Source organism: Hemitrygon akajei, chromosome 4 (genome assembly GCF_048418815.1).
Source record: "Hemitrygon akajei chromosome 4, sHemAka1.3, whole genome shotgun sequence".
NCBI lineage: Eukaryota > Metazoa > Chordata > Chondrichthyes > Myliobatiformes > Dasyatidae > Hemitrygon > Hemitrygon akajei.
The window spans coordinates 16040330-16059094 of NC_133127.1; the positions used below are offsets into that span (position 1 = coordinate 16040330).

At 42.3% G+C, this 18765-nt stretch overlaps 1 protein-coding gene across 1 annotated transcript in view; it reads right to left on the reverse strand.

The window, feature by feature from the left end:
• Positions 1-18765, reverse strand: part of LOC140726138 (dedicator of cytokinesis protein 2-like) — a 1234790-nt gene that overhangs the window by 854502 nt on the left and 361523 nt on the right. Inside the window, exon 20 of the mRNA XM_073042110.1 lies at positions 10075-10164. Within this exon, the coding sequence (XP_072898211.1) occupies positions 10075-10164 (90 nt within the window). The remainder of the gene's footprint in view (positions 1-10074; positions 10165-18765) is intronic.

An 18765-nucleotide genomic window follows, 5' to 3' on the forward strand; every position in this document is an offset into this window, starting at 1 on the left:
TGGTCGGGAATGTAAATAAGTTGATGGATGGTTCTCTATCCATAATCCTGGGCTAATAACTGTCATAATATTCAGAGGAGTATCCAGGTCCATTAAGGGCAGGTCTGCATAGAGTGTAGAGCTTTCTGAAAGATTTTAACACTTTCTATACCCCATGTGAGGCTGTTTATTCTTTCACTGACCAAAATCATGAGAGTCCGTAACGTACTGGAGCAGAATTAGGCCACTTGGCCCATCAAGTGTGCTCCTCCATTCCATCATGGCCAATTTATTATCCCCCTCAGCCCAATTCACCTGCTTTCTTCCCGTAACTTTTGCTGTCTCTACCAATCAAGAACTGATCAACCTCCACTTTAAATACACTCAACGAGCTGGCCTCGAAGGCTGTCTGTGGTAATGAAATCTACAGATTCGCCATCCTTCTCATCCCTGTTCTGAAGGGACACCCTTCCATTCGGAGGCTGTGCCCTCTGGTCCTAGACTCCTCCACAATAGGAAACATCCTCTCCACATCCACTCTATCTTGGCTTTTCAATATTCAATAGTTTTCAATGAGATTCCCCCTCATTCTTCTCAACAAAAGCGAACACAGGCTCAAAGTCATCAAATGCTCCTCATAGGTTAACCCTTTCATTCCCCGGGTCATTTTCTTGAACCTTCTCTGGACTCTCTATCTTCTATATGTGAGAGGCAAAAACAGAGCACAGAATATAGATCAGTACAGGGTAGGAACAGGCCCCCTTGGCCTATGATGGCTCTGCTGAATATGATGTTCAATTAAATTGAACCTCTTCTGCCAGTACATGATCCCCAACCCTCCATTCCCTGCGCATTCACGTGTCTAATAAACCCTTGGAAACCTCCATTGTATCTGCTTCCTGGGCAAGACATTCCAGACACTTTCCAGACTATTGGTGGAGGGGCAGGTAGGATGCAGAAGGACTTAGACAGATTAGGAGAATGGGCAAGCAAGTGGCAAATGAAATACAATATTGGAAAATGCATGGTCATACACTTTGGTAGTAGAAATAAATGTGCAGACTAGTTTCTAAGTGGGGAGAAAATCCAAAAATCTGAGAAGCAAAGGGACTTGGGAGCCCTTGTGCAGAACGCCCTAAAGGTTAACCTGCAGGTTGAGTCGGTGGTGAGGAAGGCAAATGCAATGCTAGCATTCATTTCAAGAGGTCTAGAATACAAGAGCAGGGATGTGATGCTGAGGCTTTATAAGGCACTGGTGAGGTTTCACCTTCAGTATTGTGAACAGTTTGGGGCCCCTCATCTTAGAAAAGATGTGCTGGCATTGGAGAGGGTCCAGCGAAGGTTCACAAGGATGTTTCCAGGAATGAAAGGGTTATCATATGGCTCTAGGTCTGTACTCGCTGGAATTCAGAAGGGTGAGGTGGGGGGGGGGGGGGGGCATCTCATTGAAACCTATCCAATGTTGAAAGGCCTAGACAGAGTAGATGTGGAAAGGATGTTTCTCATGGTGGGAGAGTCTAGGACAAGAGGACGCAGCCTCAGGATAGAGTGGCGCCCTTTCAGAACAGAGATGCAGAGAAATTTCTTTAGCCAAAGGGTGGTGAATTTGTGAAATTTTTCGCCACATGCAGCTGTGAAGGCCAGATCATTCCGTGTATATAAGGCAGAGATTGATAGGTTCCTGATTGGACCTGGCATCAAGGGTTACAGGGAGAAGGCCGGGAACTGGGGTTGAGAAGGAGAAGAAAAAAGGATCAGCCATGATCGAATAACAGAGCAGACTCGATAGGTCAGATGGCCTAATTCTGCTCCTATGTCTTATGGTCTTATTAAAAATAAACATATCGGGCTCATCTCTTAATGATTCCTGAATGGACCTCTTGTGTGATGAAGATTACCTCTACCTCACACAATACCTCTTAATTGCCCTCGGTAACTGTACCACTTTATTCTGTTATGGCTTTCCCCTTGGTGCTACCTTGATGCTTTGCAATTATCTATATGGGGGTCACAAAGCTTTTCACTGCACCTTGGTACATGTGACAAAAGGAAACCAATCATAATGGACAACAAATAGTTTTCAAAGTGTTGCTTCCTCAGATTTTTTTCTTGTTCATGATAGACTGCTTGAAGCTGAACACAAATAAAATTTCAGACCACTTGTATCACATAGGAATTTGGAGAAACAAGAGATTAACTTTTATTGAATATAATGCATTTAATTGCATAGCAGTGCTGAGGCTTTGCAATGGTTCAACTAAGCTAAAAATGTTTTGCTGACAATTTTTGTTTGTACTCAATGCCCAAGGCTTCTTGCTTAAGTGTGCAACAATAAACAGCCAGCATTGATGGATTCCAGTTGCTCTGATACCATTTTCTACGACTGGGCTCGTCACTGACAGTGCCAAGATTTGCCGGGAAGAAATCTCAATGGGAATGCAGAAATTAATCTCCAGTGGCACGTTGCACTTCATGGTTTCTGTATGCTTGAGGTATGTTGTCAACCAGCTACATGTAGCTTGGTGCTGTCGTTGCCAAGAGAACTTTCAACAACATCCTTCTATACCTTCCATGCAATTTTCTCCGGTCCCATTAGACGTTCTTTGAATTGCCTGTCATTGATGGCCTGTTTGATTTGTGGACCAACAAAAATGCCTTCCTTAATCTCAGTATCGGTTATTGTGATTTGAATTATGAACTGAAATCGCAGATATAGGCGATTTCAAAACAGTGGTGCATGTTAGGGTAATTTCATGGTGATTCTAATGACCAGCAGCCCAAAGTCCAGGAGATACCTCAGGAAGAAAAATATTTGTTGTTCAGTGTTATCTTTTCCTTGAGGTTCCTTAAGATTGTTATAGCTGGTGGATGGTAGTGGGGATAAGCTCCCACTACTGATTAAATGCTCTCAAAGACGTCTCAGATAGCCCCTGACAACCAAATCCAACTCCTGGCCTGCACATGGCTTAGCTACTAAACCCAGCAGAACCATTTCCACTGACAGAAGAAAGGGCAAAGGCAGGTTACTAGCACTTTAACGCCAGTCGCTTCGGGCAAACAGGGCTCATCAGCCATAGTTGGCAGCTCATCTAGGAGAAGGAAAATTTTGATCTCTTATCTCTGCTGCCTTGTGGCTATACCCACTCATGGGGAAGGCTTCAGCAGCAAAGCCTAAGGTAATCTCCAGAGCTGGAGTCCCTAAGGCAGTCTTACACTGAGTTCAATGCTGACTGGAAACTCCTGCGATGCTGCTGGTGCCAAACTGTATCAGTCTCTGCCGTTCCTTTGGGTTCACCAGCTGTGTGGAGAGGGATAACCACTGTATGGGCAACAGTTTACTCCTCCATATTGTACTGCCTTGACTCGTGTGGACAGCTTTAACTCAACATCCATGGTCGACCCTGATCAATGTTTTCCAGTAAGATGTTAGCATGTTTGACTGCCAAGGCTTCTAGGGGTCAACCAAAGGTGTTTTTAAATGTAATTGTTACCATCACAAGACCCTGCTGAACATCAAGAACTTATAATACTGCAGTCTACCCCATCACCCAGTTGCTCATTGGTGGAGAAACTGAAGGAGCTGGACTTGCTGTGATTGAAGCTGCTGCCTGTGTCAGAGAGGTGCCAGAGGAGTCGGTGCGTGAAGGTGGCATGCAGTTGATCATCTTAGTCGCTCTTCTTGTGATCGTAAGACCCTGTTGGATACCGTTAATGTGGAATGCTGTAAGTACAATTCACTGATTTATTGGCGGGCGGTCGGGGCGGTTGGTGGGGGAGCTGTGTGGTCTTGGTCATAGCAAGGACTAGGCCTCAAGCTGTGGTGACACCCGTTAACAGCCGCCCAGGGTAGAGGCCTCGGAGTTGGTGAACTACACCGAAGGTGGTGTGGAGTGACGTCCAAGATGTAGTCAATGTTGTCCACCAGCGCTTGCTCGGCAGACGAATTGCTATATTGTTTTCGGATGCAGATTTCTGCAATATTCATCGACGCAGGGTCTTGGACTATATGTTTTTTGTGCGACTGTATTTTACTGATATCTTATGTGTGTTTGCTATCTTATACTTGCTATGTGACCATTGGTACTGTGGTTTGCACCTTAGCCCCGGAGTACCACTGCCCACTGTCTCATTTGGCTGTAATCATGTGTATTCATGTTGAGTCATTGAGTCAAGGAGATGTATGGTTGAATGATAATTAATTTTGAACATGAACAGAGAGCCTACTACTATCTATTACATGAGAAGGCAAGGGATGGTGGGATACAATTCATGTGTAGGTAGATGGGATTAGTTCAATTGGTTTTCATGGTCAGCACAGACATCATGGGCCAAAAGTCCTCTTCCTGTGTTATCCTGTTCTATTGTCTATCTTCCTAGTGCACATAGTTGTCATACACTCTATGAAGTCAACTCTCGTCCTCTTTCCTGAACAATTTCGCAAAGGGAACCAAGCAGTCGAAGCACCATAGCCAATAAACTTTGTTTCCTTTATGACTGTAATCCTGTACTCGGTTACCAGGTCTCTCCACACCTGGTTTCCTCTCTCCTCAAAGCGGTCACTTTATTAGATAGAACTGCACACCAGGGTTTTATAGAGGATGGCTTGATATTTGAACGCACACAGCATACGGAATAAGGCAGGTGAACTCGTAGCACTGTTACAAATGGGATGTATAACATTGTAGGCATCATTGAATCTTAGCTGAAAGAAGATTATAACTGGGACCTAGGATGCACATCATATCAAAAGGACAGGCAGAAAAGCAGAGGGGTTGCCATGGCTTTGTTTGTAAAAAAATTAAACCAAATCATTAGAAAGAGGTGATATAGGATCAGAAGGTGTAGAATCATTGTGGGTTAAGCTAAAGAACTGCAAGGGTAAAAAAAAAACAACTGGAAGTTATACACAGACCTCCGAACTGTAGTAAAGATGTGGTTCAGAAATTACAGTAGGTGATAGAAAAAGCATGCAAAGAAAGCAATGTTACGATAGTCTTGAGGGATTTCAATATGCTGGTAGATTGGGAAAATCAGGTGGGTGCTGGATCCCAAGAAAGAGAGTTTCTAGAATACCTGTGAGTTGGCTTTTTAGAGAAACTCCTGGTTGAGGCCTCTAGGGGATTAGCTATTGTGGATTGGGTGTTGTGCAATGAGCTGTAATTGATTACAGAGCTAAAGGTAAAGGAACTCTTTGGGGCCAGCAATCGTAATGTGACGTAATTCACCTTGCAATTTGAGAAGGAGAAGCTAAAGGCAGAAGTATCAACGTTACAGTGGAGTGAAGGGAATTACTGAGGAGGGAATTACAGGAGCTAGTCAGAATTGAAGGGAACATTAGCAGGGATGACAGCAAAGTATCAATGGCTGCAATTTCTGGAAGCAATCTGGAAGGTGCAGGATATATATAACCCAACGAGAAAGAAGTATTATAAAGGGAAAACGACCCAACCTTGGCTAAAAAGGGAAGTCAAAGTCAACAAAAAGCCAAAGAGAGGGCATATAATAGAGCAAAAATTAGTGGGAAGTTAAAGGATTGGGGAAACTTTCAAAAAATAACAGAAAGCAGCAAAAAAAGTCATTAAGAAAGAAAAGATAAAATACAAAGTAAGCTAGCCAATAATATTAAAGAGGATACCAAAAGATTCTTCAGATACATAAAGTGTAAAAGAGAGGTGACAGCAGATGTCAGACCGCCAGAAAGTTATACTGAAGAGGTAGTAATGGGGATCAAGGAAATGGCGGATATAATGAATAATTATTTTGTAACAGTCTTCACCGTGGATGACCCTAGCAGTATGCTGGAAGTTCAAGAGTGTCAGGGGGCAGAATTGTGTAAAGTTGTCATTACTAGGCAGAAGGTTCTTGGAAAATTGAAAGGCCTGAAAGTAGTTAAGTCTTTTAAGTCTCCTGGACCAGAGAGTCTACACACCAGGGATCTGAAAAAGGTGGCTGAAGAGATTGTAGAGACATTATTCACAATCTTTCATGAATCAGTGGATTCTGGGATGGTTCTGAAAGATTGGAAATTTCAAATGTGACTCCACTCTCAAAGAAGGAAGAGAGGCAGAAGAAAGGAAATGATAGGCCAGCTAGTCTGACCTCAGTGGATAGGAAGAAGTTGGAGTCAATGATTGCAGATGTGGTTTCTGGATAATCGGAGGCACATGATAAAAGCTGTAGTCAGTATGGCTTCCTCAAGGGAAAATCTTGTCTGATGAATCTATTGGATTTCTTTGAAGAAATAACAAGCAGAATAGAAAGAGGAGAAATGGTGGATGTTGTGTACTTTGATTTTCAGAAGACTTTTCACAAGGTGCCACAACTGAGGCTGCTTAACAAGTTAAGAGCCCATGGTATAACAGAGAAGATTCCATCATGAACAGAGCAGAGGCTGGTTGGCAGGAGGTAAAGAGTGAGAATAAAAGGAGTCTTTTCTAGTAGGCTGCCAGTGACTAGAGGTGTTTCACAGGGGCCTGTGTTGGGACCACTCCTTTTTACGTTACATGCCAATGATTTGGATGATGGCTTTTTGACCAAATTTGCGGACGATATGAAGACAGGTCGAAGGGCAGGTCACTTTGAGGAAGTGGAGAAGTTACAGAAGGACCCTGACAGATTAGGAGAATGGGCAAAGAAGTGTCAGATGGAATGCAGTGTTGGGAAGTGTATGGTCGTGCACTTTGGTAGAAGAAGTGAAAGTATAAACTATTTTCTAAATGGAGAGAAAATTCAAAAATCTGAGGTGCAAAGGGATTCCCTAAACGTTAATTTGCAGTTTGAGTCAGTGGTGAGGAAGTGCAAATGTGATGATAGCATTCATTTTGAGAGAACTAGAATTTAAAAGCAAGGGTGTAATGTTGAGGCTTTATAAAGCACTGGTGAAACCTCACTTGGAGCAGTTTTTGGCTCCTTATCAAGGAAAAGAGGTGCTGACATTGGAGAGGGTTCAAAGGAGGTTCACCAAATGGATTCTGGAATTTAAAGGCTTGTCATATGAGGAGTGTTTGATGGTTCTGGGCTTCTACTCACTGGCTAACTGGAATTCAGGAGAATGAGGGGTAAGCTCTTTGAAACCTATTGAATGTTGAAAGGCCTCAATACAGTGGATGTGGAGAGGGTGTTTCCAATGGTGGGAGTGTCTAAGATGAAAGGGCACAGCCTTGGAATAGGGGGGCATCATTTTAGAACAGAGGTGAGGAGGAATTTCTTTAGTCAGAGAGAGGTGAATCTACAAAATTTTTCGCCACAGGCAGCTGTGGAGGCCTAATTATTAGGTGTATTTAATACAGACATTGATAGGCTCTTGAGTAGTCAGGACATGAAGGGATATGGGGAGAAGGCAGGAGACTGGGGCTGGGAGGGAAAGATAAGTCAGCCATGGTGAAATGACAGAGCAGACTCGATGGGCCAAATGGCCTAATTCTGCTCCTATATCTTATGGTCTAAAATTTTACACACACTATCAAACCTCTCCTCATCCGCCTACGCTCTAGGGAATAAAATCCTGAGAAATAAATTTGTTACTTGTTTTTCTCATTTTTCCCTTTATTATTTAAAACATGTCTTTAAAAATTATTCCTTTGAATGTAGGAATGATAAGAGCACAATTTGATTAATAGAACTGAGAGAGAAAAAAATATTTTAATCATAGTGTCAATCCACCCACGAGCAAGCTGAATATAAATGAGAGAAGATGGCTGTCAGGGGAGACGGTTTTCAGTATTTCAAGGAATTCAAAAAAAAATTACATTCAAGAGAATTAAAGACAATTGCATTTAAATTAATTGGTAAAAGAAAGGGAAAGGAGATGATGATAAATAACTTAAGCCTGATGTTGAAGGCATCAAAAATTTCCTGACAAGAGTCTGGTAGAGGCAGTAACCCCCACTGCATTTAAATGCTACCTGCATAGCTACAGACAATGCTGAAAGGTGGTCATTAGGTGTGCTGGCATGAATACAATGGGCTGAAAGGCCTCCTAATTTGCAGTAAAATTTCTCCAATTCAAAGCCTCCCAGAGCTGTTAAAAGTAGGGTTATCCAAAAACAAAAACAGCCCAACCATGCCAACCAAGTTCCATGCTCAGCTGGTCCCAAATCTCCATAAAACACAGGAGTAGAATTAGGCCATTCGGCCCATCAAGTCTTCTCCACCATTTGATCATAGCTGATCTATTATTCCTCTCAACCCCATTCTCATGCCTTCTCCCCATAACCTTTCACACCTTTACTAATCGAGAACCTATCAATTTCCGCTTTACATATACCTGATGACTTAGCCTCCAGGGTTGTCCGAGTAATGCTGTCAGCATAATCTAAGACCCCCGCCCACTCCAGACATTCTCTCTGTTCCTCTCTCCTGTCGGGCAGATGATAGAATAGCCAGAGAAAAAGTACCAGCTGATCCAAGCGCAGTTTCCATTCCATCGTTATCAGATACTTGAATGGACCTCTTGTATGAGAAGATGGACCCTTGGCATTATGATCTTTCACTTTATCTGTATCCTTCAATGCATTTTTTTCAGTAGCATTTACACTTTATTCTCCATTGCTATTGTTTTACCTTATTTTAACACAATATATTGTGCAATGATTTGATCTGGGTGAACAGTATGCAAGACAAGCTTTTCACTATATCTTTGTACACATGACAATAATAAACCAGTATCATCTGTGTACATTTGACTCATACCTTTTTCCTAACCATGTAATTGTCTTTTAAATGTCATCATTGCCCGCACTTCTACCACTTCCTCTGGCAGCTCAATCCACAGCTACCCCTCAGGTCCCCTTTGAAGTTTCCCTCACTAACCTTAAATCTATGCACTACAAGATTTAGGCTCCTCAACTCCAGGAAAGCTTCTATATCCGTTCACGTTACCTAACCCCCGCCTCGTGAGTTTATAAGCCTCAGTGATGTCACCCCTCAGCCTCCTGCACTTCAGGGGAAAAATTGTTCCAGCCTATCGAGTCTCTGCAACAAAGGGGAGCAGCCTTCTTCAAAACTCTGCAACCAAGACCAACAACAGATTCTGCAGGTGTTGGAAATCTTGAGCAACACACACAAAATACTGGAGGAACTCATCGTGCTGATGAAGGATTTCCACCCAAATATGTTTATTTTCCTCCATTGATGCTGCCTAACCTGCTGAGTTTCTTCTGCACAAAAGAGTAGTTCATGTAAACTCTCATAGGGCTTTAATTTATCTGAGGGAACAAGAACATTGATATACATGTGTCAAATAAAGCTAATCTTTTAATTTTTTAAACCACATTATCCTTGCTGAAATCCATGGAGACGTACGTTACACAAAACATAATCTGTTCTTAAAATGCTGCTTGCTTTAATGTTAATTTTGGGCAAACTGAAGGAAAACAAACCACAAAACAGAGAGTAAACACCACTTAGTTATCGCCGGTCATCTCTCAAAGTTCCATGAAGCTGGTCTGTACACATCGACGTACAGTCCATCATTTTACAGATGCACAGTAGAGACCCTCACTGCATGATACGGAAACTGCAAAACTGCCCAACGCATCACTGGCACCAGCCTAGCCTCAAGCAAGAACATACGGTATATACAGAAAGATGCCAGAAAAGGGCCAGTAACATCATGAAGGACCCCACGCACTCTGAGCATGGACTGTTTGTCCCACTCCCTTCAGGGAGGGGGCTACGTAGAATCCAAGCTAGGACCACCAGACTCAAAAACAGTTTACTTTCCCCAAGCAGTAAGGTTGATTAACAATCCACTCACTATCCCACCCCCACCTCCAACCACTACTTTAACATTACCTGTCAGTCATCTTTTGTACAGACACTCCTGTGCCAAGCATGTATATCGATACACTCACAAGCTATCTTATGTATTTATATTTATTGTGTTTTTTCATAATTGTGCTCTTTATCTTATTGTTTTTTTGTTATGCATTGAACCTGGAATAACAATTATTTTTTTCTCCAGTACACTTGTACACCAGTACACTTCCAGTACTTGTGTACTGGAAACAACATCAAACAATCTTGAATCTTGAGTGAAACATCTACTGACAGTAAATGTAGACTGACAATAAACAAGGAGAACTGAGATCTTACCAGAGCATCAAACACTAGCTTGTCGTACGTGTTGTTACCCGAAAACTCCATCATGATGCTGAAAAGAGCATCCAGTGTATCCTGCAGGAACTGGGACACAAGAGAGACATGGGTTCAGAGAGCTGTTTTTCACAGTAACCTGTAGATTAGAGGTTCCCAACCTGGAGTCCATGGACCTTTAGGTTAATGGTAGGCGTCCATGGCATAAAAAAGGCGGGGAACCCCTGCTCTAGATTCAATGATTCACAAAAACTCAGGGAAAAAGAGTCCACACACATTATGAAAAATACTATTTTACAAATTTACAAAAGTAAATTCACAATAATGTATCTTTTCTTTTGAGATTATAAACAGGAGTCACATGGGTATTTTTTGAAGAGACAGAGGCAGGGGACATTACTGAATGGAATTTGAACCTGAGATTATGTAAAGAATGCCTTGAATTTCTTGGCATAATCACCAACTCTGTGGAAGACTCAATGCCAAACAAGGAACATTCTTCCAAATCTCCAGGAATGAAAGGGTTACCATATGAGGGACGTCTGGCAGCTTGGGCTGTATTCCTTGGAGTTCAGGAGAATGAGGGGGAGGGGATCTCATAGAAACATTCCGAATGTTAAAGGCCTGATCAGAATAGATATGGCAAAGTTACTTCCCATGGTAGGGGAGTCTAGATCAAGAGGGCAGACTTCAGGATTGAAGGACATCCATTTAGAACAGAGATATGGAGAAATTACTTTAGTCAGAGGGTGGTAAATCTGTGGAATTTGTTGCCACGAGCAGCTGTGGAGGCGAAGTCACTGGGTGCATTTAAGGCAGAGATAGATAGGTTCTTGATTAGCTCTCCTGGCCCAACAAGCCCACAGTACCAAATACACCTAAGTGACCAATTATCCAGGGTGGCAGATATGTGTAAGGCGCTCCTTCCCTCCGCTAGCTTGGGGGTCACCCTTGGGCAAGGTGCCACACCTGCTTAGCCCCCAGATCGGGGTCACATGAAGCTACGGGGGCAGGTGGTAGATGGTCGTACGAGCAGCTGGTGCACATCACTAGTCCTGGTCATGTGACCACCGACGCCAGGAACAGTCTCTGAAGAGTATTGATAACGGCTGGGGTCACCCGTCTCGTAAAGACACTGTCCAGAAAAAGGCAATGGCAATCCACTTCTGTAAAAATATTTGTCATGAACAATCGTGCTTGAAATCATGATCACTCATACCACGGCACAAGTTGAATGAATGGCAAATTAACCTATAAATCGATATGTCTTTTGAATATGGTAAGGATCCTGAGCACTTTTAGGAAACCCATGTGGTCAGAGAGAGAATATGCAAACTCCTTACGGACAGTGGTGGGAATTGAACCCGGGTCACTGGCACTGTAAAGTGTTATGCTATGGTCCAATCACAGGTCAATGGATTGGTCAGAACAGCTCAGCACAGACTAGATGGGCCGATGGGCTGTTTCTGTACTTTATGAATCTATGACACTAACAAATACAGTGTTGGTAGGCTTGGTACCGAATTGAACACAGCCAGTGTTTTGGATGAGTTATGGCTCACTCAAAAGCACATACAAGGAAGAGGACCATATCTCACCCATAATTATCCTGCGAAGAACTGATGCAGAAATAGAAAAAAAACCTTTGAATGCCAACAGTGAGTCATTTAGACCAAAGACATTTGGTCTATCAATGAAGAATGGCTAGCTCTTTTCTCCACTAATGTCTCTAAAATTAATTAGATTGTGGCATTACAGTCTTAAGCTCTATTAATACTAGTATGTCCAATAGAAACTCAAAACACTGCAGGTTATCATTTACCAGTGAATCATTTTGGATTATGCTATGTAAGTACTGAATTCTAATTAAGCTGATGGAAATTACAAATTGGACAAAAAATTCTGAATTTCATCGCTGTCATCCTCTTAGCTGGAATGAAAGAACTCAGTACTGCAAATAACACTGAAACGTTTCTTCTGAGAGGTCCTAGTGAATGCTTTTCTACATGGACATTAGCATCATTATCACAAAGAATACTTACATATTTATTGAGATACAGCTCAGAATAGGTCCTTCTGGCCCTTTGAGCCATGCCCAGCCTCGGGTGATTAACCCTAGCCTAATCACACGACAGTTCACGAAGAACAATTAGCGGTACATCTTTGAACTGTGGGAGGAAACCCACAAGGTCATTGGGGACAATGTACAAACTCCTTACAGGTAATGCGGGGAGGAGAAATGAGCCCGGGTCGCTAGTATTGTAGAGCGTTATGCTAACCACTACGCCACTGTGTCACCCCCAAATATACATTGGGTCACATGGAAATAATTTGGAGGCCTTCACAGAAATTGAAGATACAAACCCAACTAGTCAGGAACAGTTCCCTTATCTCCACTATAAGATTCCTAAAGAATTCATTAACCTGTAAACACTATCTCATTATTTTTTTCATTTTGTAACAATTTGTAAAAACTTTTCTTTGAAGTTATTTAACTACTTCTGTAATTTTTAGTGATTTTATGTCTTTGCACTGTAATGCTGCCACAAAATAATGAAAGTTACAACTCATATGTCAATGATAATAATACTGATTCTGATCCTTGTTGGCATTAGTAATTCAGAATGAGTCTCAGCCTTGGGAAGTCCGGATTGAAGAGGCAGTTGAGTATGAGAAAGCAAAACACCGGAGGCTGGTAGAGCAGTGCCAAAGACAGGGTTGTAGGGCTCAATGCGAGCCTATAGAGGTGGGATGTAGAGGTTTTGCTGGCTGCTCACTCTGCAGAACCTACGCTCTCCTTGGCATTACAGGGGCTGCAAAGAAAAGAACCATCAGGACCAGCACAGAGGCTGCTAAATGAGCCTCCAGACGGCTGTGGATCAAGAGGTGTGACCCATGGACCAGTGCTGCTGGGACACAAACCAAGACCTGATCTACCCTTGCTGGGTCGCCTGGGCGAGAGTGTCTGATATTGAAAGACCTGAAAGACCTGATGACCTCAAGTTAGGTCACTGGCGACACGGTCCCACAAATCTTCGGATTTATTTCAACATCATAATTATTGCAGAATTTGACACTGCCCTGGAGCTTAGCAGAAACATTCAGCAATTATTATCTTATTGTTAAATGTGTTTGGTTTTCTGGGTGTCGTTGATACCGATCCACAGCTGTTCCATATAAGATGGTCATAGACTCAGAGAGTTATGCAGCCCTTTGGACCCACTTGTCCATGCTGGCCATGAGCTAATTCCGTCTGCCTGCACTTGGCCAATATCTGTCTAAGCCTTTCCTGCACATATAACATCTCCAAATGCCTTATAAATGTTGCAATTGTACCCAACACTACAGATTCCCTGATGGCTCATTTCATACATCCACCAGCCTTTGTGTGAAAAAATCTTGTTCCTTAGATCAATTTTATATCTTTCCCCTCCTGTCTTCAAACTGGCAGGTGAAATGGTGAAATAAACCAACTTTGTTTCTTAGAAATGCTCACAGAGAAATGAACAGAACTGAGGACTGTTATCTGAGATGATTCTTTCTTGTAAATCCAATAAAGTTATTACCCTTCAATCATTAGACTCGTGATCCAGTGTAGATAACTTCACTCACCCCAAAATTGAACTGATTCCACAACCTAAAAACTCATTTTCAAGGACTCCACGGCTCACGTTCTCAATATTATTTATTCATCAATCAAGCTATTATTTATTTATTGTATTGTATTTACACAGTTTGTCGTCTTCTACATATTGGTTGCTTGTTAGCCTTCATTTGTATTCAGTTTGTGTCCACCCAGTTCATGCTCTCTTCTCGCTGCTTCCATCACGAACAACTTACAGGAGCTTCAGGACCCATACCAGCTGGTTCTGCCGAACCATCAGGCTCTTGAACCATAGAAAATAATTTCACTCAACTTCACTTGCCCCATCATTGAAATGTTCCCACAACCAATGTTTCCACTTTTAAGGACTCTCCACCACATGTTCTTGAGATTTATTGCTTATTTATTTATTCATTATTATTTCTTTCTTTTTGTAATTGCACAGTTTGTTGTTTTCTGCACTCTGACTGAAGACCCTAGTCTTTCATTGATTTTGTTTATGGTTATTATTCTATAGATTTATTGAGTATGCCCACAAGAAAATGAATCTCAGGGTTGTATATGGGGACGTACATGTACTTTCATAATAAACTTACTTTGACATTTGAACTTCACTGATTCTACTGTATTTCACTGTTCCACTGTGAATACCCGCAAGAAAATGAATCTCAGGGTTGTACACGGTGACATATGTGTACTTCGATAATAAATTGACTTTGAACTCTGAATGAAAGGAATAACCAAGTGGATGTAAATTCTTCCACAGTTTGTTCTGTTGAAGTGCAGAATCTAATACATTTCACGTCAATCCATTTGAAGTGATCTAGCATGTAATGAGGAGCTATGAATCTCATTCTCACTGTGTACTCCTTCAAAACCTTGTATGCATTTTCTTTTTCTCCAGAGGGATTGAAGATCCACACTCAACAACTCAGGCACAGTTTCTTCTCCTCCACTATCAGATTTTCCGAAGAGTCCAAAAACCCCATTAACACTGTCTCATTATTTCCTTCATTTTTCCTACTTCTTTATTTTGTAATTTTTTTGCAGTTGCATTCATTTTTCTAACAAATCATGTTTCCTTTCCTATCCATTTACTTAATTAATGGATTTTCAGAAATTCTATACCTTTGCACTGTACTGCTGCGAGAAAATAACAAAAAGAAATTCACGACACACACGCCAGTGATAATAGATCTGATTCTGATCCTTCTCTACATTAGTAATTCAGAAGGAGTATAACTACAGTATTGCAGAATTTGCCACTGCCCTGTAGCTTAGCAAAAACAGTCAGGAATCATTATCTTACTGTTAAATGCGTTTTGTTTTCTACGCCTTTCAGAGACAAGGAATCAAGTACAAACAGGCAGAGGTTTTAGGTGAAAGAGAAGAAATGTAATAGTTCAAAGTAAATTTATTATCAAAGTACATATATGTACAAAGAAGAAGTATTCTAATGGCAGGATGACACAACCGTGGCTAACAAGAGAACTCAAAACCAACATAAAAGCCAAAGAGAGGGAATATAATCGAGCAAAAATTAGTGGGAAGTTGGAAGATTGGAAGCTTTTGAAAACCAACAGAAGGCAATTAAAAAATCATAAAGAAGGACAAGATGGAATATGAAGGTAAGCTAGCCAATAATATTAATGAGGTTACCAAAAGTTTCTTTCGATATATAAAGTGTAAAAGAGGTGAGAGTCAGTACCAGACCACTGGAAAATTATGCTGGAGAGGCAGCAATGGGGGACAAGGAAATAGCGGATAAACTGAATAAGTATTTTGCCTCAGCCTTCACTATGGAAGATGCTAGCAATGCTGGAATTTCAAGACAATCAGGGGCAGAAGTGAGTGAAGTTGCCATTACTAGGGAGAAGGTGCTCGAGAAACTGAAAGTTCTGAAGGTAGCTAAGTCACTTGGACCAGATGGGCTACACCCCAGAGTTCTGAAGGAGGGGGCTGAAGAAATTGTAGAGGCATTAGTAATAATCTTTCAAGAATCTCTAGATTCTGAAATGGTTCCGGAGGACTGGAAAATTGCAAATGTCACACCACACTTCAAGGAGGGAGAGATGCAAGGGAGAGGTGGACCACAAGCTGGCAGGTAATAGATGAATCTGGGTGAGAGGGTGTTCAGTTGGTGGGGGTGGGAGGAGCAGGATAAGAGGGACAGTAGGTGGATAGCAGAAGGGGATGAAAAGGAATCATGTGAGAAGCTAGGATGTAAGGAACCCATGTTTTCACGATAGGCACACTTGCCCAGCTCAGAAGGCCCTGAGCCTTCTTCAGTGAACTGAAGCAAGGTTTCTGGGTAAAAGTGTCCCAGAAAACCCAGGAAGAGATCAAACACAGAGTCTGAAGAATCAATGCTGTTTGTGTGGAACGAGATGATATTCCTGGTAAGAGGATAAAGGTAGTTTGATGAGGGAGGAGGTTTTCCTTTTCATTCTGGCTTTTGGCCTCTTCTGTTCCAGTCCTGGTACGTTAGCGTAGTGGGTTAGCAAAGTGCTTTACAGTACAGGTGACCCATAATTAGACTAGTATTAAGTCGGAGGATTGCTGGGCGGCATGGTTCGAAGGGCTGGAAAGGCCTATTCGTTGTTATATCTCAATAAATAAAGTGCTTTGGCCAAAAGCCTCGACTCCAGAGATGCCGCCTGGCCTGCTGAGTTCCTCCGGCTTTTTGTGCGTGCGTTGATCCAGATTTCCGGCATCTGCAGAATCTCTTGTGTCCCCAAGCCATTTGGTTTCATTATCACAAACACGAGAATGTCTGCACCTTGTGTGTGTTGCTTTGGTTCCACTCTTGTCAACAATGGGGCGGAGGGAGGACAAATGGCAGCTGGGGCACAGCTATGCACGCCTGCCCATAATAAATCCATTTCACTGCCTCACCACCGTCCAAATGGTCCTTAATTCCACTAGAACAATTTTTGTAAATCTTCTCTTTTGTAAATTGTTTGAAACAGGAGCGCCCGGAGCACCACGTGGTCACGGGAAAAATGTACAAACTGTGAACCGAACCCAGATCTTACAGCCAGCTCTGTAGGGCGATTGTGCAAACTGCCGTGGTACCGTGCTACCCTGCTGTGACACTGGCATGGAAATCACACGAATGCACCCCACTACACAATCCCTTCTAATAAACAGAACCATGGATGGTGATAAGATCACGAGGTGACATCGGTTTGGGGCTGTGGTCAGGATCAAACACTTCAAGCCTCTGATTTAAAGGTAAAGACAAGCATTTAAAGGTATCCGCCCAGCCACAACCGCAAGAAGGTTTGAGGTCCTCATTAATGTACACAAAATACGAGAAGAACTCAATTAGGTCAGCCATCATCGATGGAAAGGATTCAGAGATCCTCATTCTGTTCTGGAGTCACAGAAAGGTACAGCGCAGAAACAGTCTTGTCAGCTCATCTAGTCATGCTGAACCATTTAAACTGCCTGCTCCCATCGACCTGCCCTCCATACTCCCACCATCCATCTACCTATACAAATTTCTTTTTAGCATTGAAATCAAGCTCACATGCACCACTCGTACTGGCAGCTCATTCCACACTCTCTCGCCCCTCTGAGTGAAGAAGTTTCCCCTCACCTTCCCCTTAAACTTTTCACCTTTCATCCTTAATCCATGGCCTGCGGTTGTGGTTCCACCCAACATCAGTGGAAAAAGCCTGCTTGCATCTGTCCTATCTATACTGCTCTTACAACCATGGAGAATGCAGCTATTTGTGTGAACTTGTATTCTTGTACAAAATAAACGAGAACTCCCGATCTCCTCCAATGCTAGACTATTGTAAAGGATTCAATAACCTTCCAAAACTCACATTCATTATTTTGTTTTTGAAGAGAAACACATTGGCAGATGGTGGGGAGAAGGCCAAATCCCGCCTGCAAACTGCTTCAGAAACAAGCGCCTACCAGATGAGGCCATTTTATAAGTTCTGGCCAACTCCAGCCGATGCTGGAGGTTAACTCACAGAATGCTGATCAACATTGCAGTGGGCTCTCTCGCCTCATCAGCTGCATCACCGTTCACTCTTCGGTGCACGGGGCAAGTGAATGTGTCCTTGAGTCTCCAGCAGTGAAAATAAATGCCAACTTTCCACCTGAGTGGACTGCAAAATATCTTGTGCTAATTGGAGACTAATCACATCAAAGCAAGAGTATTCTTAGGAAGCCCGTTGGGCTCGAAGAATCACCATTGTCACGAGGACTTCAGCTAAAGTCACTGTGAATGGAGGAACTTGTCCTTGGATCTCTATCTCCACAGACGTGGCCTCTGCAACTTTAGTGGAAAGATTTAAATATTAACTTTATTTGTCACATGTACATTGAAACATAGAGTGAAATATGTCGACTGCATCAATGGACCAACACGGTCCAAGGATGTGCTGGGGGCAGCCTGCAAGAGTCGCCATGCTTCTGGCACTAACACAGCACGCCTACAACTTACCAATGCCTTAGCCTGTAAGCCTTTGGAGCGTGGAAGGAAACTGGAGCACCCAGAGGAACTCCATGTGGTTACGGGGAGAATATACAAGCACCTTGCAGACTGTGGCAGAAATTGAACCCGGATCGTTGGCACTGTAAATCGTTACGTCAACCGCTATGCTATTATATGCTGATTACCTACACTTGCACACGTAATGGTCTTACAAAGTCACGCAGCACAGAAACAGCCATAAGACCATAAGAAATAGGAGCAGAATTAGGCCATTCAGCCCATTGAGTCTGCCCCACCATTTGATCATGGGTGATTTATTGTCTCTTTCAATTCCATTATCCAACCTTCTCCCTGAAATCTTCGACACCTTCACTAATGAAGGATCTATCAGCCTCAAAGTCGGGTTTATAGTTATCAATGTATGTTGTGAAATTTGTTGTCTTTGCAGCTGCAGTACAATGCAATGCATAATAATAGAAAAACAAGTATGATTACAGTAAGTATATATACACTATATATATTAAATAGATAATTAAATAAGTAGTGCAAAAAGTAGTGATATGGTGTTCATGGGTTCAATGGTCATTCTGAAATCTGATAACAGAGGAGAAAAAGCGGTTCTTGAATCATTGAG